General features: G+C 40.0%; 1 protein-coding gene across 2 annotated transcripts in view; it reads left to right on the forward strand.

Moving 5' to 3' along the window:
- The first annotated feature begins 1,204 nt into the window (after positions 1 to 1,204).
- Positions 1,205 to 24,249, forward strand: part of ctnna1 (catenin (cadherin-associated protein), alpha 1) — an 87,961-nt gene continuing 64,916 nt past the window's right edge. Inside the window, exons 1-7 of one of the 2 annotated variants that reach the window (XM_078260954.1) lie at positions 1,205 to 1,313; positions 3,296 to 3,428; positions 3,577 to 3,772; positions 12,422 to 12,588; positions 13,479 to 13,598; positions 15,736 to 16,005; positions 20,012 to 20,215. In XM_078260954.1, the coding sequence (XP_078117080.1) occupies positions 3,309 to 3,428; positions 3,577 to 3,772; positions 12,422 to 12,588; positions 13,479 to 13,598; positions 15,736 to 16,005; positions 20,012 to 20,215 (1,077 nt within the window). In that variant the 5' untranslated portion in view covers positions 1,205 to 1,313; positions 3,296 to 3,308. Of the gene's footprint in view, positions 1,527 to 3,295; positions 3,429 to 3,576; positions 3,773 to 12,421; positions 12,589 to 13,478; positions 13,599 to 15,735; positions 16,006 to 20,011; positions 20,216 to 24,249 lie in introns of both variants that reach the window. The other variant, XM_078260953.1, reaches the window with a different exon arrangement.

Raw genomic sequence — 24,249 nt, forward strand, 5'->3', positions numbered from 1 at the left:
ATAACAGTATGTGGAGGAAAAATATTTTGAAGATTGTCACATTTGGTTCATTTAGTAGGCCTAATAGTCAAAAGATGTCCCCCAAGTGGATGCATATTGCTTGAGTCCTTAACCTAAATCATTTTTATTAAGGTGAACAAATGCAGTGCTATGGGGGTTAAAATATATTATGTACGATCCCATTATTTCAAGGCTGAAAGGCTAATGTGATCATTTTTGATTAATTTGGGTTGTGAGTTTTGACATGGTATGGCTGGACAGTATTTGAAAACTGAAGAGAAGTGACAAAGGCTCAATTAAATGTAACTACAACAGAAAATAATTAAAATTCCTAACCATTAAATGATTTCTGGTACTTTGTATGTTGCCTTGTTAAGATGACCTAAATGAGTTCTGGATCAAACACCAGTTTCCTCTGTAGTAGCTAGAGATGGCCCGATACCATTTTTTGCTTCCCGATACCTATTCTGATACCTGAACTTGCGTATCGGCCGATACCGAGTACCAATCCGATACCAATGTGTCATATATTTTATTATGTTTTAACAACTGTATACTACTATCCCTGTATGGATGTGATATGATTTCTATCTTTGTTGTCGGCCTGGCTCAGGTTAAACTCTTTGTGAAACATGAACAAACACAAACAATGAACTCCCCAGAACTTTCTTTTATTAACCAGTTGGACAGTCAGTTATAACGGAAAAAGAACATAAATAAAATACTTCAACGTAGATTTTCTTTAGGGCTTTATCATGTGGTATCGAATTGGTGCATTAAGTACTTCCCGATACCGATACTAGCATTTTAGGCAGTATCGGCTCATCTCTAGTAGTAGCCTCTTAATGACTAGAGATCATGGGAATTGCTGCTCACAGCAGGAGGTGCAGGGAAACATATTTCGAAATAAAACATTTATGTTAACATTTAGGCTATCTTTTTTAATATTATCAGATATTTGTATCTGCCACAATATTAACTTCAATGTCCCACATGACTATCTCACTCCAAGGTTAGTCATTCCTGGGTACGTTCCTTCGTCAAACTTTAGTAACGTTACAACTGGTGTTCCACAGCTTGGGCTGGTCATACACTAGATTTATGGAAGCAATAATTAATCCATATATGGACACATACGGTTAGTGCCACGCCCAAAACACCTCCTTGTTTTGCGGGCTTGCTGTGTCCTGTGGTTGCCCTGCCCCGCTGCCAGGAAGTTCAGGAACTCGGTTACCGCCCCAGCCCCCCTACGCCTCATCTATTGTTGGGCAATAGTCTGCGACATCGAAACAATCCTAACCGAAACTTTTCAGGTAACTAATAGCAGGAGATCGTTTTAAGCCGCTCTTGTATTCATCTTTCGATATTTTTACAAGTAGAAGTACCCTGTAAGGTTAGGAGCCAAACTAAACTGAGTCACTGCGGGGAGGAAAAGGGAGTAAAACTTTTGAGGCAAGGAATTCCGTAATTCCCGTTCCTCCATTTTGAACTTTTAAACTCCAGTTTTTGCTAGTGAATTGTTTTCGGTAAGTTCACAACGTTACCTTACTAACTATGTTACGTGGAATAGTTAATTGTACAGCGCATTAACACGGCAGATAAAGTTTTTCGTAGTATTAAAGTAAGCTAATGGAACTAGCGTTAGTGTTTGTTGTCGCCTAGCATTAGTTAGCATTAACTAGGTGCCGTGTTTGGCACACTGTAACGTTACGTAGCTACGTTAAGCTATATTGGCTCAAGTGTTAACGATGACCTATTAATAAGAAAATCGGTTAATTTTAATCAACCTCGGGTTTAAAGCCTGCATACTCGCATCGTTTACTTGTTATAGTGTCAATTAACGTTACTTTAGCTGGGTAAAACCAAAGGTAATGTAGGTAAAGTTAGCTAACATTACAACAGGTGCAGGTGCTGTGCTTAAAGCTAGCTACTTAACGTGAGCATTAGCTAGCGCTTAGCTAACGTTACGTTAGGTGTTCGACCCACCCTGTTGCTCCTACATCATCGAGTTTAACGTTAAATGTGTTGTTATTGTATTAAGGACGTTTCTTTTTTGGAAAGGGCATTACAACTATCATACAATACGCCATCTTGTTGTTGTTGTTTCTTAGGCAAAATGGTTTAACGTTAATTTGCGGAGTTTAAAAAGTAATTTCACCCAATTCACATTCATTTACCCCCCCCAGTGGTATCTATCCTTGCAGATAGTTTTGGTTTTATTTGACCAGATTTTGAGATATCCGTTTCTGAGACTTCTTGTGCCACACCCATACAGAGGTGAACCAGTTACTCGGAATTATTAGTTATACATGGAAATATTTCTTAGGTAGAAGCAGTTTCATTGGAAATTGTCCACACATCAGCAAATGACACCAACATTATCCGCATGGTTAGATAAATCCAGGGAAAGTATTTTTATGTGGTTTGTGTGACCTTTTTGAATTATAGTGGATGAGAAACCTTGCAGTGGCTGATAAATAATTGTAGATTAAAGCCTCTGTGTAGTAGTAGGGAAGCGCTTTAATATTTGTGTTACAACTGTGCCAGACAATCTGCATCCATCCATACTGGCTGTCTTTTTGATTAAAAGTTAAAAGGTGCCATAGATCATAACAAGTAGCCTGTACCCCAGACAAATTCAAACATTAGTCAGGAGTTTTATGCAATATCGAAGCACACCCACCCAATAAGCAGTTCAATATTAACATTAAGAAGTCATCATTCAAATGTTCTCCTGGTGTTTTCAATATTTTAGCCTCTTTGTTGACAATGTAGGTTAGTGGAAATCAACGACCTTCTTCTCAGAATACAGCTGACCAACTTTTCAGTTGAGGCCCCTCATCCCTCAGGGCTTGATGATTATCCCTGCCCCTCCATGTTAGATAGCTAATCAATGGAGTTGCAGTCGCTGCCTGAAGAGGAATCGAAATTGGGCCACAGTGTTACTGTGTTCTGCCTTTGGCAGTCCCTCAGCGAGGGATGGAGCATTGCTGGCTCAAAGAAGGACCTTAATGTTTTGACTAGTGTACAAACTTTTAGAGACTAGTCTGAAAATCATAAGGAAGCTTCATTTAGGCAAAGTAAACAAACGTCTTTTTTTTTTCTCTCTTGGCAAACCAAAAGCCTGCCCTCTATAACAAAAAGCCATACAGATATTCAGAGTTTTGGAAGACAAAGATGTTCATGTTTGATGCAGTCTAAATTGTTTCATCTTTGCATTTTAGAATGAACGCGACTCAGCCCTCGTCATCTGTTCCAACTTTTTGTTCTGACTTTGCCAATTTTTCATCCCCAGAATTCCAGACACCATGACAAACATCAACACAGCTAACATCAACACAGCAAACATCAACTTCAAATGGGACCCAAAGAGTCTAGAAATCCGTACTCTGGCTGTGGAGAGGCTGCTGGAGCCCCTGGTAACCCAGGTAATGTGAACCCAGTTTTCATTTTCATTTAGAATATATATATATATATATATATTTTTATATATATCATTTATTTTAAAACAATCACGAGTGACATATCCTGAAGTAGCTGCTTCTGTTGTTGAACCATTTTGTATCCCTGCCATAGGTCACCACTTTGGTAAACTCCAGCAACAAAGGCCCCTCTAACAAGAAGAAAGGACGCTCCAAGAAGGCTCATGTTTTGGCGGCATCTGTAGAGAATGCCACCCAGAACTTCCTGGAGAAAGGAGAAAAGATTGCAAAGGAAAGTCAGTTCCTAAAGGATGAGCTTACTGCTGCTGTGGAAGATGTCCGCAAGCAAGGTATATTGAAAATGCATATTGCAAAAGTGTGTGCTTTCCAGCTTGTACAGAGTGCTTCTTAAGATGGGAAGGATGATAAATAAATCAAAAGCTATGTACATATCATCTGCCCCAGTGGAAGACTTTGAAATAAGAATATGCTATGAGCCTGATAGATTTCCTTTTGCTATGGGGTAAAGTGTTTTCCCCGTAGGGAGGTGAGCTCTGGAATTAAAATGGCTGTCGAGTGTGTGATGAGAATTTTACTCAAAAAAAAAAAAAAGAAGATTGTCGGTTGTAGCTCGGAGGATGTTTCCCGAATCGACCGGAGTTTAGAATGCCAACACAATTAAAGCGCCAGTTGAGGGACATCCGGCTGAACTTCCGGCGGCACCGGAGCAATCGCGTAAATGAAACCTTGTCGATATAGACTTAAAAGCAGCGCAGCACTGCTGCTAAATGATTAGTGCCGCTGCTAGGGATGTCAACAGTTAACTGTGAATCGCTCAACCACAGACTGTCTTTGACCGGTTACGCATGTTGGTCTATAGGTTACTTTGCATACACGCTCCGCTAATTGCTTCGCTGGCTAGCAGTCTGAGGTAAAAGGTGCTGAGCAAAACTTGGAGGAGTGTAGTGTTTGGTAAAATGGAAATAGCTGGTCCACCTTAAAGGTCAGTCCACCTTAAGTGAGCCTGTGCCGAAGCTGTCGCTAGCTTTGGGACTAACCCCCTTAACTTTAATTAGGTGGCAAGCAAGACACAGGACTTTGCTTGGGTCTTGAGTTTCTTCACTGACAAATGGTACTGTACATGCACTGCTACAATCACAGCTATAACGTTACTACTAACTTCATACTCAGTCACACACACGCTCTCTTTTTCTGTCTTGACCGCACACTCGCTAACGTTATGCACTCAGCCTACCACTTATTACAAGTTATTCCTTACAGGAGTTTGCCACTTCTATAACACATTTTAGTTTAAAAACATTGTAAAAATACATATCTAACTGTAAAGCGGGGACCCTCTGTGTGTGTGTCCACTGTCGTTCAAATATCTCTAGAACCATTCATCCTATCTACTTTACACTTTGCTGGTGTACTTCTGGGTACCCAACGATGCGGTTTTGATGCAGTTTCAACATGCGACCAGTGCAGTATTAATGAACTGTGAAACTTAAAGGTCCCATGACATGGTGCTCTTTGGATGCTTTTATATAGATCTTAGTGGTCCCCTAATACTGTATCTGAAGTCTCTTTTATATAGGCCTTAGTGGTCCCCTAATACTGTATCTGAAGTCTCTTTTATATAGATCTTAGTGGTCCCCTAATACTGTATCTGAAGTCTCTTTTATATAGGCCTTAGTGGTCCCCTAATACTGTATCTGAAGTCTCTTTCCCGAAATTCAGCCTTGGTGCAGAATTACAGCCACTAGAGCCAGTCCCACAATGAGCTTTCCTTAGGATGTGCCATTTCTGTGTCTGTAGCTATTGAGGAGGAGAGAGGCAGAGCAGGATACCCAGGGCTCGGTTTACACCTATCGCCATTTCAAGCCACTGGGGAACCATAGGCAGGCAGCACATATTAATGTTAAAAAACTTCATAAAGTGAAATTTTCATGCCATGGGACCTTTTTAAAAAAATGAACTGTGAAACTGAACTGACCCGCATGCGTGGATGCTGTTGCACAAAACACATCACATGCAGCATGCTGTTGTAAGAGCCTCTGTACAGCAGCGGGGCTGCTACGTCCATAGCGGGCTCATTGACTGCGGTTCACCGGCTCTGACTATGGTTCACTTTTTGCTGCTACCAACGTTACATGATTGCAGGATATACCATATACTAATCGATTATTTGATTGATCTTTGGAGCTCTACACTTAGCTTGTTAGTCAAATGATATATTTTTGAAATTTCAGATGACTTTGGTAAACTGGTTGGTATGGAAAAGAGGCGGATGACGGTCATGATGAAGCTGAGTTTAGTTGGATAAAATGAAGGGGGAGGGGAGGCGGGTATTTTGTCTCCTTTATGTGAAGTGCCTAGCAGGACTTATTTGATTTCATTCTTGTAGGTTGCTTAATCAAGCACTTCACTTCATGTATTCCCTTATTAGACATAACGACAGGTAGTAAAGGTGACACAGGAAAGTGTGGAAAGGGAGGTGAGGGCAGAGTAGAAGGACAGGAGGGAGGATGAGAAGCAAGAAGTCTTAAAGTATTTTATTTAACGTAATTTAAAATCTACAACTGTGTCTAAAGTCTTCCTCGTGTCAGCGAATGTGCTCTAAGGGCTGGGCAGTAATTCAGTATTATCGTCTTAAGTCAACAATATGATTGGAAAATACAAAAATTAGGTAATGTTTTTGTAAGTTTTTTTTCTGATGTAATGTACAATGTATGATGTACAACATCAAAAAGTTGAATAGCGATTTACATCTATGTTAGAACATATTCTTATTAATATTGTGATAATAACTCCAACCATATTGTTCAGTCCTAACCCATATCACTTGGCCCGTCAATATAAATCTACTATAGTCATCCTATTATTATATAAACCTGCCTTCACTCTTTTGTTTGAGTGGTGTCTGACCTTTGATAGACCCTTGTCAGGAGCAGAAGCATATAGTCAGCTTGATTTACTTTTGTTATCCCATTCAAACCCGTGACATAAATGAGTCCTTTGTGAATCTTTGTGTCAGCATGTAGGACATATTAGTTTGTAGCCTCTGCAACTAAAGTGATCTATTCTGATGATGACAAAATCAATCGGCATAATGGTGGTGGGGATTTGTCTGGCATTTTGTGTATAGGGTTATCTGTTGGGTTGCTTAGTGGAGTACCAGTTGTGGTTGTGTGACAGAATGAACAACTTGTGCATCTCGAGACCTGAATCTACTATCAAATCACCAGCTAATTACCATTTGGCTTGCGATAACGGATTCATAACAACCACACTCGCAAGTCTCCTTTATTCCTCACTGCTCCAGATATCGGGCTGTCTTTTGACACACTAGCAGACCATTGAGACCAGGGGGTTATGACTTGAGGGAGGCTGTTATCACCTTGTGAAGCGATATTTGTGTCACTATGTTTTTTTTTTCCCCAGATGCCCAGCGAGTTAGATGTCCCCTGCTCGAACTCCGCTCTGAGTAGTTGGGAAGTAGATGACATGTCTCTAGATAGCCTGTGCAGTGCTCAGTGCCCAGGAATGTTACTGTAGTTGTGGCAAGCTGTCACTGGACTGGAATTCACTGACTGTTGTTAGCTGGTGCCTCCGCCTGGCTGTCAGCTATGCCATGCTGCTCAGTGGAGCGTGCCTAGACTGATAATACGGCTATTGAGTAAAGTAACACCCCCACCCCACCCCCCCACCCCCTTTATTCAGAAAGTATTTTCCACCCAGCTGTAGCTTACCAGCTGTTTTTAAAATGGGAGAAGAAAAAAAAAATTCTGACATGATCATTATGAATGACTGACTGACTGTGTATACATGAAAAAGCATGTTGAAGTGGCTATTGGCCAACGTTTTTTTCCACCATTTGAAATTTAGTGGATGTTTTTCTCCAGTTAACATATTCTCAGAATATTTGAAATCCTATTTTATTTACCATACGCATCACTAAAATCAAAGACATTTCTTACCCCTTTTTAAAGACTTTTTCAACACGCAGCCCTTTCTCTCTGCTTTTGTCCTTGTTCTCTCTGTGTTGCCCTTCCCTCCCTGTCTGTGTCTTTGTTCTCCTGCTGTGTGGTGGGCTTATTGTGTGATATACATTTTAATCATTTCATCATGCACTTGGTGGGCCGCAGGTGAGCGTTAGATAGATGAAAGTTTATTAAAGGAGCACTGATCACTATCTGTCCCCTGAAAAGGGCCTTATTGATTTTGTTCACAGTGGGGACGAACAGCCTTAGGTGCGGACTGTGTTTCAGATCCATGTTGTCGATCATTTGCACAAACTGCTTTTCTGCTCCCTGTTGGGAGTAAAATGATCAGAATCTGTGTGAGATCCCTGTTCTACAGGTTTGATAGTGCAACTTTTTTCTCTTTAAAACATTGCTTACCAAATTTTTATTGGCAATTACTATAATCAGTCAGTCACGGAAGTAATTTCCCAACACACAAAAACCAAACGACACCTGAATCTTAGTTTCTTAATGCGAGGTGCTTTATTATTTTCACTTTAATTAAAATACCTTTGTGTCTTTTGTCGGTCACTCTGTTGTGGAGCTGAAAGTTGCTTAATTGACCAGTCGATTGGCCAAAAATTATCTGCAACTATTTTATGTTTCGACTCATTGGTTCGATCATTTTTCAAGCAGAACTACCAAATATTCCCAGGTTCAAACTTTTGCCCCTGCTGATAGCTTGTTATTTATGTTTCATTTACTAAGCCGAATAGTAGGCTTGGTCGATCGTTTATATTTTCAAATCATCCATTTGTGGTTACTCGAGATCGCTGATATGCGATCTGATCGCCAGTCTGACAGGCTGGCGACATTAAACATGTAATTAGACATAACATACGTGGAGCGGTTTCTAAAACTAGCTGCACGGTCTTGGCTGACATGCAGCGGTAGCTGATAGCGCCTTGCTTCGGTAGCTTGACACAGTTGATTTTGTCATATTCTTCATTACAGCGGCCAAATATCCGCTAACATTTAAACCTACACTAGTTCACTCAAGCACTCGCAGCTCTCTCCTGCTTTCAGCGACTTTCTCGCTAATCCCACAGTTGTTTACACGCTATTAGCTCTGTTAGCTACTTTAGTTTAGCAGTTAGCGATGTCTTCTGTCACTCTCCGGTATCCCTGTTCATTACCGTGTCAAATGTTTTAGCTATTCCTCTGCCTCCTATAGTGATAATTGTACATGCAATAACTGTAGTTTATTTGCCGCTCCAGGAAAACTTGATTAACATAAGCTGCTGTAACCTAGGTCTCAGTAGTCGGTGCTGACCTGATCTAGCTCTTGTTAGCTGTCCCCTAGTAGCAGCCGGTAGGCCAGGGAGGCCGAGTGACTGTCCTAAAGAATCATAGCCCGTCGGACGTCAGATCCATGGAAAAGAGACGGCAACCGGGTTTGGAATTACCGTAAGGATTTAAAGTTCACGCGTTACTCGTGCTGATTAACTTGGCTCAGCGAGTGGACTTACCGCTCCACCAGAAACATCTCTAAATGAACAGTAGGGCGCAGATCCTAGATATTATTTTAACATCTTAGTTCTGATAGAAAGTTAGTTTAAATCACTTTAATATAGACGTAGGAAAAATCAATCGGCAATCTTTTTTTCAATTGTCGATATGATTTCATCGCCAATAGGGCTTTGACTTTTGCCCAAAAATCATATTCAAAGTTTGTTTATTAATATTTGAATATATTCAAATATTTATTAATAATATTTTGACCATTAAATGCCTTCAGTAAGACTTATATTGGTATCAAACTTCGTATATGTCCTGTCCACCAGAGGGCAGTGTATCAGTCAATAGGCGTGCAATGATGTTTTCAGAAGAAAAACGCACTGCCACAACAATTTTTTTTAATTAAAAGTCAGACCCTGGATTAAACACAAACAGTATGCTTTCAACAGGAAGTTCAGATATTTCACCATAGCCTACCGTAAGTGGTCTGATGTTTATACTTTTGCGCTGGTGTGAGTGTGTGTGTGTGTGTGTGTGTTAGAGTGAGAGAGTGACGGCGATTACCGGTAGTTTCAGAGCGAGAAGTGACTCTAGAGTCATAGTGAGAGAAACACAGTGTCTCCCCTGTGTTTTCTGACCACGGTGGGAAATCTGTAGCAGGAAAAGTTAACCCTCTCCTTGATTTCATGTTGTTTATGGAGAAGGAGAACCAGGAAATGAGTCGGGGGAAATGCAACGTTACCACGCTACGGCTGAGCGAGAGTTACATTTTGAAATGCGTGAAAAGCCTCGGAATCTGAATTGAAAACGTTTACAAGCAAACACATTTACAAAAAAACAATGTCCATAACAGGTTCGAATATTAAGGGCTGCCTAATATTATAATTGAAGGCTTTCTTACCAATAACCGTCTTTATGCAATGTAGTGCTAGTAATAATAAAAGAGGTTTACAACTATAATTCTAAGTCTTTACCTGTAAGAACTTTTATTCATTGCATTAATATGTCCACTATTGAATACATAAAATAATTCATGACCGACTCATTCATCTTGTAATAACTTTATCACATATTATATTGACGAGCATTTATTGAAATGCTGAAATGAAAATCCATATCACTACCAGCTGCAACATGATTATTCAATAGAGCGTCATTTTTTTCCTTCTGATAGTTGTTTTGAGAAGATTTATACCACTCGTCCAATTGACAAACCCCAATTTCCAAAGCAAATGCTGACTTTCCGTTCTTTTTTAGTGGCGGCATGAATGCAAGTCAGCGGATAGATTCAAACATAGACAAACCGAAGCAGATTTGCTTTAGACGCTGCAAATGATGTCTCCTCAAATTGAAAATGCTTCTACTTTGGAATTCAATCTGTCTGAACTGTCACGTATACAGTCACCTTTTGTTCTTACAGCAAACATCAGTTGGGCGACTCATCTTTTGACTGCTTGTGGTCAGAGCACACAGAAAACATTCCAGAGGTCAAAGCCAAGAAGTCACTTAACGTTGTATCTAAATACAGCTTCCTCGTTATCTTGGAGTGATAGAGTACACTGCCACTTTGACGTTGAATGAAAAAACACTCAGCTCTTACTCGTCACTATTCATATAGCCAGTTTATAAGATTTAGTAGATATTGCAATCCATTTTTCAGTGTTACCTCTTTGTTTTATGAAATACCATGCTGCAACATTTTGTTACATCCCTAAACTACAACATATTCTCTTTGAAAGCATCCACAATTGTCTAAACAGTTTACCATGTTTAGTGGTGGCTGGAGTCAATCCCAGCACACAGTCAATAAAAGGGTAAAGGTACACCCTCTATCATAGCATGTCTTTGTAAGCAGTGTTGCCAAAAGACTAAAGCAGCTCTATATACACAATTGTCATAGAAAAAGTATTTAGCAAGACAGTAACAACTGATGCGACTGATCTGCCTCTAAACTAGTTTTTAGTCTTTTTTCCAGAGCACACCTCATCACTGTAAGATAATCACTTACTGTATGTTACTGCTTGTCATGTCATTGCTTCAGTGTCTAAGAGCTCTACCACATCATAGGAAATTGGACAAAATAAGTACTTCTCTTTTTTTGGCTTTGGATATCAAATACAGACGTAGCTGTTTATAAGGCATTTTTTAGAGTTTGAATTTGGCTGTGCCTCCACTGAAGTAAACTATTTCACGGATTTACTGTATTGTTCATAATGTGAGCTTACAAAGTCTATTTGTGTGCCCAGTCAACTGTGCAGGTCCATCCAATGTAGGACAAAGCGTGGTGCTGGACAAACCAGACAGTGAGCCCTTTGTCATGGCTTTGACCTCCTTTTTTTTTCTTTTTTTTAATGTATATATAGAGAGCTGTGTGTGCATGTCTGTGTGCAAGCAGAAATAATTACTGGACATTGAAGAGGTGTGTGTGTGTTCTTTGTTGCTCTGTGTGACACGTGCTGACCCTTAGCAGGCAGGGGAACAGCATAAGACGGTTGCCTCTCTCCAGATGTAAACTTCTGTTGCAATTAACTTGTAGCCTGGAACGGACTGTGACTGCTCTGACTGCTGCTGTAGACTACTACTACTACTATAGGCTTATAATACCTAACTACTAATAAAACAGTTTTATACATGAAGGATTATGTCTTAAAGCAGTTACACACCGGGCTGATAATCGGCCGTTGGACATTCTGGCGAGGCCAGTGACTCAAGTCTGTTCGGTGTGTTCCGTGCCGTCGTCCGTTGGAGGAGCTATCGGCCTTCATTTTCGCCGACCTGACATGCTCAGTCGGGACTCACCCTGAGTTTAGTTGGATAAAATTCAGGGGAACTATTTTAAAAATTTAAAATTTCTGTGAACTATTTTAGTACAATATGAGATCGTAATCTGAATGAGTCGCCAGTAATGGCCGTTCGAAAAATCCAAAATCTGGAAGCAGCAGCCAGATCCACGTGACGCGTTCGTCCAATCAGCTGCCGGTTTTCATTTTTTGGGCGACGATACAGATTAGCGCCGCCTGCTGTTAACAAGACGTATTGCGTCTCGTCGCTTTGGTGTGTTCTGAGGCACTTTTTTGACCAACTCGGGGAGACTGATCAGTCCAACTGCCTTTTCTGCCAACGGTCGGCCATCTGGTTGGTGTGTAACTGCCTTTATGTAATGGGTAGCAAAGGAAGGCAGTTCATTGCATTGAAAAACAATTATTTTATGGGATTTTGCGATACATTGATGTACCGTTTTTGTGTCTCATATTTTCATATTACAACCTGTTGGTGAATCATATGCCTTGGTGATTATGATGTTAACAGCTTGATAGTAGTTGGGAAAACTGCTTCCTGGTCGCAGACAACCGGGGATTAAGTATTCCTTTTAGCACTATGAAAGCTAATTCAAAGTGGTTCAAAGCTATTGATGATTTTTTTCTGGTTCAAAAGTCTGTTTCTGAACCAGTTTTCATTTGAAGTTTCAGTTTAAACCTCAGATTTAAAGCAGATGTTTTGTTTTGTCATTCTCAGGCGAGTCAATGCGGCAGGCTTCTGGAGAATTTGCAGAAGACCCCTGCTCATCTGTGAAGAGGGGCAATATGGTTCGTGCTGCCAGAGCCCTCCTGTCGGCAGTCACACATCTGCTGGTGCTGGCAGACATGTCTGATGTCTACAAACTTCTACTGCAGCTTAAACTGGTGAGATGGTTACATCATTCTGCATGTTATACATTACAAACAGGCTTAATCGTAATTTCAGAGAATAAAATCATTCCCCTCAATAAGAAAAATACCCATACTTTGTCCGTTCTATCAACAACAGTATTACCAACTGATATATATCAGTACTGCATACTACCAACCTGATACTATGGTTGACCGCATTAAGGTATTAATTTGATTAAAAGCATTCACGTGGGTTGGACCAATCCAATTCACCCAGTAGAGAAAATGTACATGAGTTGTCTAATAATGTCCACAAAGATCTGTGGTAATGCATTTCTTGGTCTACACTGATTTGTAAGCTGTAGACATACTTTAACCAAATGGGCCAGATCATTTGAATAGCTCTTTCATGTCACCATGTCACAGCAATTAACCCAAATGTCTATGCTTGTTTTAGACGGAAGAAGGGGGTGGTATCAGTTTGAATAAACATTTCCTTTCTTTGTCAGTAACTCATTTTTAATAAATGAATTCATAAACTAACATTTTTGAATTTCTCTGGAAAAAACCCTTGTGAAGAAAAAATGGCTCTTCACTGGGTCCATTTAATTTTTGATTTCATTCCAAATTGATATCATTTCAGCTGGCTGCAACTTTTCACCTCTTGAAACTTAAGATGACAAACAAGTTATAATCACAAATTAAAATCACAGCTCGATTGATTGTCTTGATTTTAAGGCAATTTTAAAAATTGCTCTTTGAAATCTTGATGTGTTTAGCCCTAGCTTACACCTGGACATTATAAAATAGTGGTTATATTTCATGAGTAATATGTTAATATTGTTAATGTTAATATTGTTTAAATTTGCTAACTGGCAGTTAATAAATAGTATTGTTTAACTTTTTCAACCTTCTCGGCTCAGGTGGAGGAAAATCTTGTGAAAGTGCGCAATGCAGGAACGGAGCAGGACCTTGGGATCCAGTATAAGGCCTTGAAACCAGAGGTGGACAAGTTGAACATGATGGCTGCCAAGAGACAGCAGGTAATTTACAGTTGGCAAACAAAAGTGACAAAGTCTGATCGTGGGAGCAGAGAAGTCTGGTAGATTTAATCCCTTAGCATTCTGCCCCCTTTTCTAGAGGGGTGGGGGACAGGGATGTCTAGGGGGTGATAGCAGGTCAACTGATTCCACATAGAAATGGTATACAGCCTTTGAAAGTTGGGAACCTGAGGATCAATTTGATATGCAGCTCAACACTGACAAGTTTTTATAGTCATGAAATCAGAAATCAAAGATCTCACTAAATTGAAATGGCTACTATACTACATCGTCACACATGAAAACAATTGCTCTCATTGAATTCACAAGAGTCTCAGTCTTCCAGTCATACACATACATGCAACTCCAAGACCACAGTTTGCAGAAATATTCAAATATACCAGTTAGAATAGGCGGAAATAACACATTTATACTGCATGACAAAAACTGCATGGGATTAGCATAAAGTGGGCATGTCTGTTAAGGGGAGACGTGTTGGTACCCATAGAACCCATTTTCATTTCGGTATCTTGAGGTAAGATTGTGAATGATTAGATGCGGTAAGCATGAACAGTCTTCTTATTACCAATTGCAGTGAAGTGGACCGGGAGTGCAAGAAAAGAGCATAAAGGCTTGACTCTAAATGTGACAAAACCCATTTCCTTGTGATGAGAAATGGCATTATTTTTCTCCACTGTGGTGTAAGTGGTTCATAAGGTTCTTGGTGCAGTTCCAGAAAATGCACACACCTGCGGTCTAGTTTATATTTATAGGCTTGTAACGGTACACATGTACCACCCCGGTTTAGGAGTCACAGCTCAGTGTGAGTTTGCTACAGCGGGAAAAAAATCCAATGCAGGCGGGGCTTCCAGCTCCGGCGTTTCATTTGCGCTCGTCATAGTGTGACTGACTCGCACGCCATTCAGCTTGTTGTGCTTACCTCAGGAAATGCTAACGATGTATACGTCTAAAAATGAAATTTGGTTCCCCATGAATTGCATCAATCTACATACCGTGTATTCTGCGTGCACTAGACCCTGACCCCAGTACAGTGACAGTTCAGCCTAATATTTTAGTAATGTTTTTAAGCTATCCTTCATGGCCCGTGGTATACATCATGCATGGATGTGTACGTTTTTCTGGCCTAGGGAATGACAACCACAGTGATTGGTTGTACTTAAATGTTTGTTAACTACTAGTTTTACATAATACTGCCACCACCATCATGAACCTAGATTATAAAGTTTATAACATGGCATTTCTCTATGGTGTGCAAATTTGTAAAAACCATCAACATGATAACTGGACCCTTGTTTGAAAATGAATGTGTGAGTTAATGTTTATTGCACAGCCTCTTCTTGGTCAAACTCTGATCTAAAACACGTGCGCAAGCAGTGTTATAATCCAACTTTGTGTTGGAAATGTTTCTGACTGCACCTCTGCAGTGCACTAATATGCCAAAGTGCCACTGAGAACAATGCCATCAAGTCAAAGAAGTTGAAGTAGTGCAGACGATTACCGGCTTTATAAGCATTTAAATAGTATCTCTAACTGCAAAATCCACCTCAAGACTAGACAACTCTTGTTCTCCTTATCACCCGCTCCTTAAATGGAAAGCTTGCCAAAATGGTCACAGATTTTTTACTTGTAACCATACTTTTTTATGGATAGCAAAATGTTTAACCAAAGTGAATGTAGGAAGTAATGGGGCTTAAAATATGTGTCTTAAGCAATACTGGAAAAAAGCCCTGGGAGTGTTCCAATTGGAGCGGCGGCTTTTGTTTTGTGTATGCAAGCTGTTTTTTCATGCTATAAATCTATGCCAGCGATCACTATCTTCTCTCTTCTATGAAGATGTGTTTCCAATATAATGCTGAGGTCTGAATAGCAACGCGTTAATTTGCAAAGGCATACTATAATGGCCTGATTATGACTGTTGTGTTACTGCAGGGGACAGAAATAAATCTGGGTCATCCAGAACAAACTCTGTCACATTTAGTGTCTCCATAAGGGCATGACATGCCCATTTTGAATCTAAAGTACATTACCACCCAGCCTCCTGTAAGTATTCCGTCCTCCAGTTTAATCCATTTATTTTTTTTCATCCTTTTCTACTTTCCTTTTCATCTCATTCTGCTAGGAGCTAAAGGACGTCCACCACAAGGACCAAATGGCTGCTGCTCGCGGGGTGCTACAGAGGAACATCCCCATGCTGTACACAGCGTCTCGTGCCTGCCTCCAGCACCCTGACGTGGCAGCCTACAAGGCTAACCGTGACCTGATCTACAAGCAGCTGCAGCATGCAGTCTCCGGCATCTCCAACGCCGCTCAGGCCACTGCCACTGAGGACTCAGCTCTCAGTCAGCCAGCAGGGGGTGGAGAGCTTGCCTATGCCCTCAACAATTTTGATGTAAGTCAAATGAGTGGCTTACAAGTCACAACCCATTTGCCTTTTCTCACAAGTCCAGCCAGACATCCAAGTATCTGCCAGATTATTAAAAACATGAACTTTAAAATTATATTTTTCCCTATAACAGTGTGGCACAGTTCCAAAGGTATGACAAAACTCTTTATTAACAGATGGACGAGGGCTTTTTCACAAAGGTTATAGTCATGTCATATTTTTGCTTAAAAGAACTAACCCGACTCAATGACAAAACACTTGAAGGGGTTGGGGTGGAAATTAGGATAAGATATGTGGTCAAATTGGGACATGGCTTTGGGATACATGTAATATATTCTTGAATCACTACTACTTCATTCCTTGATTTGCTTCTATGTCAAATGAAGAAGATTTACACAGCACTAGCTTTCAGAAAGAGACTTGCATTAGGCTATAGCTGTACTTATAATTATATCTTGTAAATAACTTGAGTTAACCACTTCTCTGCTGGTAGCTACAACAATATTTTATTAGGTTTTTAGAACAGACAGAAAAAACAGCATGACAACAATTGCATATACTGGATAATTGAAAATAATTTGTTTTGGCTGAGGATTAGACATAGAAAACTGAAGTATATTTTAGAGTCTAAATATCTTCATTTAGGGGAAGAGGTGAAAACATGCAAGGCATGGTCCTTAAGTTGCAAACCAAAGTGCAGCCTACTTAATTTTGACTTTTAGTGCAAGGAAGAACCCTAACCTACTAAAAACACTTTCCATGTTGCTGTTTAGTCCCTCATATATTAATGCTTAAAACCTTTATATCTCTGAAAGTCACTGTCATCCAGGGTTTACTCCAACTATATCCAGCGGGTCCCTACAATTCACAGTTGACTCAGATGAACTAGTTTTTAACCTTTTATTATTTTGAATTCATTTTTTATTTCTATATTCTTAGTGAACTTGCTCTCTCATTGCTCATATTGCTATTATGGAGAAAGGAACTGCACTTAGCTTCAACTGCAAACTGAACTTTTAAGACCGTATTTAAAAAAAGATACCCTAATATTAATAAGAATATGAATCTACAAAGGTATAAGAAACTTATGACATACTAGTCATCATAATATTGACATGAAACATCAAGATAGCAGCTGGATAAAACATTGAGATAATCATCCTAATACTGCCTGTGGTGATAAATGCAAAGATGATTAACCTGATTTTTTATTTTTTTTTTTAAACTGCCTCTGACTTCTGTCAGACTTGCAAGGCACTTTTTTATTTACAGAAGATTTTTGTTAATATTTAGACGGCTTCTAACCCTTTGTGTTAATCCTGCAGAGACATTGTTTACCCACATGGTTGATGCAGTCTGTATGCTCATGGTTTACGTGTCCACGGGCGCACAGTTTAATTAAGCATGGCCTTTTGTGGGAATCTTAAAAGGGTGGTTATTGCAAACAAAGGATTTTCTAGTGGTGGAGCATGGGATGCAAGTTTGTATTTGTTTGATAAAGACAACAACCTTTGTAGTAAATATATGTTTATAATAATTACCTAATGATAGGTTCTCAACCAATTAACCGGATGCCCATTTTCACATACATGTGTAATTCCTCTGTGGACATTGACGACATGACTGCTGTGATCAGTGTGTGATCTATGCTCCTGCTCAGGTGAAACATCACAAAAGAAATTGGACATTTTCAATTTGTACAGTTTAAAAAATAAATAAATAATAATAATAATAAAAATATATATATATATATATAATTTTTTATTCTTGCCTCTGAGTTTAAAGTGTTTCAGCCTATATGATTGGAAAAAATGAATATTTTTATATTTAACCTTTATTTACCTAGGGAATCTCTTGAGATACAATACGTCTTTTTCAAGAGCGACCTGGCCTTAATGGCAGTGTAAGATGGGTATCGCACATAAACTGTAAAAACAATGGACATAGGATCAGTGACGTCGCCCATTGATTTGTGGACTGCCGTTTTGAAGCCATTTTTCAGTTTCAATTGTTGAAACAGCAATTTGCAAGTTTTTGTATTCAGGAATGGACTGATGGCTGGCCACTCGGGCTAAGTGGATTAGTCGTCGAAATTTATGTTACACTGTTATGAACTATGACAGATGGTATGCCAAATGATTAATCCCCATAAAACAAGTGTCAACTATCCAGTCTCTCAGATCTGTTGCATCAGTGATTATTTTACAGGTAGCCATGCGGAAAGTCACTCCCCAAATGGCTCTTTCCGGACTAGCTCCTTTCTGATGCCCAATTTCGAGTGCAAGGCAAAATTAGCAAATGACTCAAACCCCCCCCCCCCCCAATCCTGTCTGTCTCTCTGTCAGTTTCCACCTCCGTGTCTTTCTTGTGTGCCTGTTGCCATGGTGATATGACACACAAGCAGAGGAGGTCAGATGAGACAGAATGGAGAGGGCGGGCTGCCTAATATACCACAATTCTAACAGATTAATTGTTTAATATTTTGTAGCAATAAGGCATGTGCGAAACCCCATAGTTTGTCATTGGGGAATAAGCTTTATTTCTTTAGCCTCCACAAGCGTCATGGTGATACCTTTACTCTCTGCAGTGCCTCTCCAGCATTTCAACTAGTTGCCTCTCTCAGCAGGCTTGCCCCTGTAAAATCAGACATTTAAGTGTTCTCTGTCATCCTGCAGATATAAAAGAGGACAGCACGCACATGCAAGCGTGCGTGCGCACACACACACACACACACACACACACACACACACACACACACACACACACACACACAGAGAGAGAGAGAGTAATCTTGGAAGGTGTAAGTACTTCTCAGAACTGCATTATTCATGGTTTTCTGACTTAGATTGTTCATCAGTCAGAACATATAGATAAATAAAAGGACGTGTTGCTTGATATGAATTTTCTTCTTTTTTTCCAACACTGCTGTATTACAGAAAACATTAAAATACGTTTATTGTTATTCCTCTTAACTTTTTCTTCAAAGACATATTTACATTTGAAGGGGATTTGTCTGTTAGGTTTTTTTTTTATTTTTTATAAATCTGTTAATAGCATAGACTGTATATTAATGGACAGAGCATGTGTGACGTCACCCATTGGTTTGCGGAGATCTGCTGTGAGTCGTCGAGATTGCCATTACGGGCGCAGCCATCTTGGTTGCGAATGTGACTATTTTAGACGTGAGGGAGGAGCTGCTTACGTGAGGGAGGAGCTGTTACACACTTTCACTGGCAATCACATCATAGCCACGCCCTAAAACACCCCCTGATTTATTGTCGATTTTAAAATCAACGAGACCATAATTCAAAAAATGAACATCATTCTGTGTTGCAGAAGACTTAAAACTGATTGAGACCATAAACTCATTATGAAAATGTTTACTGAGGTAATAAATCAAGTGAGAAGTGGATCTCTTTCTCATAGACTTCTACAGAAACCGACCTCCTTTTGCAACCGCATGTGTCGCCCCCTGCTGGAATTCAGATAGAATGCAGGTTTAAGGCACTTCTGCATTTGCAGCACTTCGCCGAACTGGATGCTTTGTCCATTAATATACAGTCTATGGTTAATAGCCAACCTTTGGGCGCTTAATGTCAAACATTCAACTGCTACTATTAAAATCCTTTTAGATTTCTTTATTACCCACACTGGACTGGAGACATCACTCTGTGCTCAGTATGGGGCTGTTTCATTTAATTGAAGGCAAAAGTGACCTTATCCTAATTCCCTGGTTGTACCATTAATTAGTCAAAAAACTGTACTGTACAATATTTTTCCGCTACTGGAACTGTAGACCAAGTTAGTCTTTTAGCCTATGGACACAAATGAGCTGAACAAATTCTTCCCTTCATGTTTTCCAGCCACACGGTCAGTCTGTCAAATCAGCCTTCCCCTTGCCTGCCAGATTTCTCTCTTCGGACTTGTAGAGGGAGAGATTAGTGTACTATAATGCCTTTTTAGCATTTTTTTTCCTCCCTGTGTAATTTCCCCTCTGACCATTTCCTTACAGAAACAAATCATTGTGGACCCGTTGGCGTTTAGTGAGGAGCGCTTCCGTCCTTCCCTGGAGGAGCGTCTTGAGAGCATTATCAGCGGTGCTGCCCTCATGGCCGACTCTTCTTGCACACGTGATGACCGCAGGGAGCGCATTGTGGCCGAATGCAATTCTGTGCGCCAGGCTCTTCAGGACCTACTGTCGGAGTATATGGGCAATGTAAGTGTCTTACCTTTCTATTTCCTACCTGTTGCCACCACACTCACCACCTACTCTGTATCCTCAACAGCTCCCATAATTATTTTTTTTTTTTTTAAACTGCATGTAAACGCACTGAATGGGGTGGGTTTTCTGGGACACTCATTGTGCTTGGTACAATTTTTCAGTTAAGGAAAATGGCGGGTCTACTTGGGTGCATACTGTGGATGCAGTTCGGGAAGTGGCCTAAATAAAAACATTTTCAAATAAATGTTACTATTAAGCTATGTGTTAATGTCAAAATTGCCCTCATCGGATTGATTACAGCTGCCTGCTGGTATGGAGAGTTATTTTCTCTCACGCAGGCGCAAAATGTACATGGTACTTGGCCGTCAGCTGTATTCTCTGTGGTGTGTTCCAGTGCTAATTGTTTCTGTTGGCCAGTCCACGGAAGTGATTGCAATATGTCTTTGTTTTCCCGGGCTACATGCAAATCAGGGTCGGTCCTCCTCCAGCCCAGTAGGAGGGGTAATGCACCTGAAGCTGTTTGGTAACTGCAAAAAAGTTTTTTAATTTAGTTTCAATAACCATAGACCGTAAAATAAATGGACAATGCGACGCTGTAGATTTCCACGAAGACCAGTGAAGTCTATTAGAAGCACTTTTCCGGTGAGTGCTGAGCCTCAAACTTAGCTCGCCGACATACATGTGACGTGAGCAACCTGTCTGAAAGTTGTAAGTCTTCTGGTAGCTGTGCCAAGAGAAATCTCAATCATTCCCAATCTTGCAGAGAAGGACAGCATAGGTATATGTAAGGAGATAACATAGGCACAGGCTAATTATTGCTCACTAAAATGCTAGTTAACATTAGTAATTAAACTTAAACGGCTCGTGTGAGTCGAAACTGCCTGCGAGCTTCTCCTGTACTATACGGTAATTCCTCTATGTGACAGTAAGTCACGTGGTTATGACACAATCGTTAGCCTATTTTTACAAAAACGTCTACTACGGAGCCATAACGTGAGATACAAGGTAATGGAGCCTTTTATACATTGTCGTGTTTCTTTAGAAAAAAATAATGGACAAATGAGTCTTTAAACGCTTCAGATGTAAAGTTATTCGCTGTCAAAGTGACGCCAAAATGAATGGCAGTCAATGGAATGCTAACGGCAGGTGATGGCTTGCTAAAAACAAAATGGCTCCATAGGAGGTACACTTTATGGACGCTCGCTTACCCCCTTGACAATAACAGGTTCGCTAGCGTTAGCTAACAACCATTTAAACCAACACAAACGAATGAATCCTATATATGAACAATGAGTGAGACAAAAGTTGTATCATCTTTACAGGCTCAAACTCAACTCCATTGCGAAACCCACTAGCCTCCATTTAAATAAACAGCAATTTGATCATCGTAAAACACACTTTATTCAAAGTCGACAAACAAAATAAAACTATCAAAAGCCATCTTGGTTGGTCTTTCCACTGTTCCACCATAATCATCCACTCTGGTTTGGTTAAAATAAACACTTTTTTATTATTGTTTATAAACATAACATGCATACATAAATACAAATACAAAATCTTTATATTTAAATAGGAAATCAAATGTACCCAAATTCAAATTAAGTAATTCATGGCAGGAAAAAAACAGGGTTCCCGCGGGGTCTTTAAATTTAAGGCCTTAAAATGGCCAGATTTTCATCCGAGGTCAGGTCATTTCATTTAGTCAGGTCTAAAAAAAGGTTTTACCCTTGTTCGTTTCCAGAAACGCTGGCCGCAGAAAGAAAAAGTATTGAGTCGTAGCCTACAAAGTGGAGCTTTAGAGTCTTTGCTCTGTAAGTATATAACAAAGAAGAGTCAGCTAATCATACTCTGAAATTAAAAAAATTACAACTCAGAATCCCATGTCATTGTTACAGCCGTAGTCTCCAATCTGTGTATATCATTTTTTTCGCTCTACCTTTCAAAATGATTCTTTCCTGTAAATAATTATGCTTTCAAAAAGAAATAAATGAACTTAATAACAATGTCTTTGTATTGCTGAAAATAAAGGTTTTTCCAATTAGAACAACAGTATTAAGTAATACATTGTGATCCTGAAAACCCAAAATAAACACTTAATTCACCCATTTACATGTGAAATATATGTTGGCTCTATACACGCTAAAAGTATTTAAATGGAGTCTGAGTTTGGTGATGCTGATTTCGGTGCTGTTTGTGGTTAAACAAAAAGGTCTGTCTCTGTAGGGATCCTTGCCATAATGTTGTCAGACACGGAAGTTGACACTGCGCTTTTGCCCTATATGATTACATTGTAGCCCGGTTTGCGGCTACCGGTTACAACGTTCTCACTCAATACTGGACAATCTTGAACTTTATCTGTGTTCTGCTGTTCTTGCTGTCTTTTTAGAGGAAACTTCATAGAGTGCACATCGTTCCCATTTCATTAGTGAAGTGTTACAGTGGTCCTGTGGCTGTAATGGATGTCTGGCCAGCCAGGATGTGATAGTATTACAGATTCAAACTCTTATCCACACAACGCAATAATTTTCCCAGAACACAAATATTTTAACAATGCATTTGATTTACAATTTGTAGGCTTAAATGGTGGCTGCTAATTTTAGCATGCCTGCCTAACTTGCTTATTTCCTATTGTATTAACCCTCCTAAGCCAAGAGGTAACCTAACATCTAAATATGTTGTGGCTCTGTAAGTTATACTATAAATAGGGGAATTTAGGACTGGCACCACTGCTGTATGGCTGCCGGGCCAGGTTATCAACTAAAGCAGAGAATTGGGCAATGATTTAAGCCTGCCTGCTTAATAACTGTCTTCTTGACCCTTGACAAAACTCTCCATGCAATGTCACGGACATCTTTTATGTAGGCTTTGAGTGATTCTGCTAAGAAACAGAAACAGGTGTTTTTTTTTAAGATTATTTTTTTGGGCTTTTTGGCCTTTTTATTGATAGGACAGCTGAAGACAGCAAAGGGGGTAGAGAGACGGGGGATGACATGCAGTAAAGGTTCCGCGGGTTGGACTCGAACCCGGGCCGCTGCGGTAAGGACTGAGCCTTAGTACATGGGGCGCACGCTCAACCAGGTGAGCTACCAGGGCGCCCTATCAAGGAGGTATTTTAATATTCATGACCGTTGCCGTAACTGGTAAAGTAGTATTCTGTAGTAGTACAGTAGTAGTTTAGCTCAGTTCGGTAGTCCTTGGGGGCAAGTATTTGATAATAAAAGGATACATTTATAGCTAAATTCCTGTTCCATATGGAAAATCTCTTTTTCCTCAGTACGGATGTCTTGTGATTGGATTTCATACATTGACCAACAAAATGGCAAGAAGTCAAATGTCAAGTTTACATGTAATTTTCTCACAACACTGTCCTGTCAATGCCCAGGCATTACAGCCACGGTTTGCTCTCATCCAGAACACTGCCAGTTTATTTTAAGGTTCAGGCTTTCATGCAGCATTTCTGGTTTGCTTCAAAACAAGTTTTCTCCTTGAATGGACCTCCATGCCACTCCTGTATGACTTAAGAACTTCGATTTACAGAGGAGCATATCTCATCAGTGCAGTGATGAGTGGACATGACAAGGATCTGACTACTCATTTGGCCAGATGAAGAAAACCGCGGATTAATTGCAAATGTAAACATCATAGTGTGAAATACAGTTTAACTGCTGCCGTTACTTGAACGGGGCTCAGCAGAGAGGGGGAGCGAGACTACGTCTCTGCAGCTTATTCAGGGAGTCAGGGCAATGCCGCTAAAGCACCTGGAAACTTTTGTGTTCGTGCGTACTAACGTACGGCTCGCATCTGTTTGTTAAAACCAACTGTACCAAAACACGGGGAAAAGTATTTAACGCTACTGCGAGACGTTTTTACAGGTTATGAAACTGTCTCAATTTAATAGTCTGACTCTGCAAACGGAGATGCCATTAGCGCTATACAGCTGAGTGTTCAGATCCAGTCAAATCAGCGCCAGACGCAGTGGTGCCGGCAAGATTCTATTTCATAGTACGCACAAAAACCACCCGTCGAAG

The sequence above is a fragment of the Sander vitreus genome, chromosome 10, assembly GCF_031162955.1.
Source record: "Sander vitreus isolate 19-12246 chromosome 10, sanVit1, whole genome shotgun sequence".
NCBI classification, from domain to species: domain Eukaryota; kingdom Metazoa; phylum Chordata; class Actinopteri; order Perciformes; family Percidae; genus Sander; species Sander vitreus.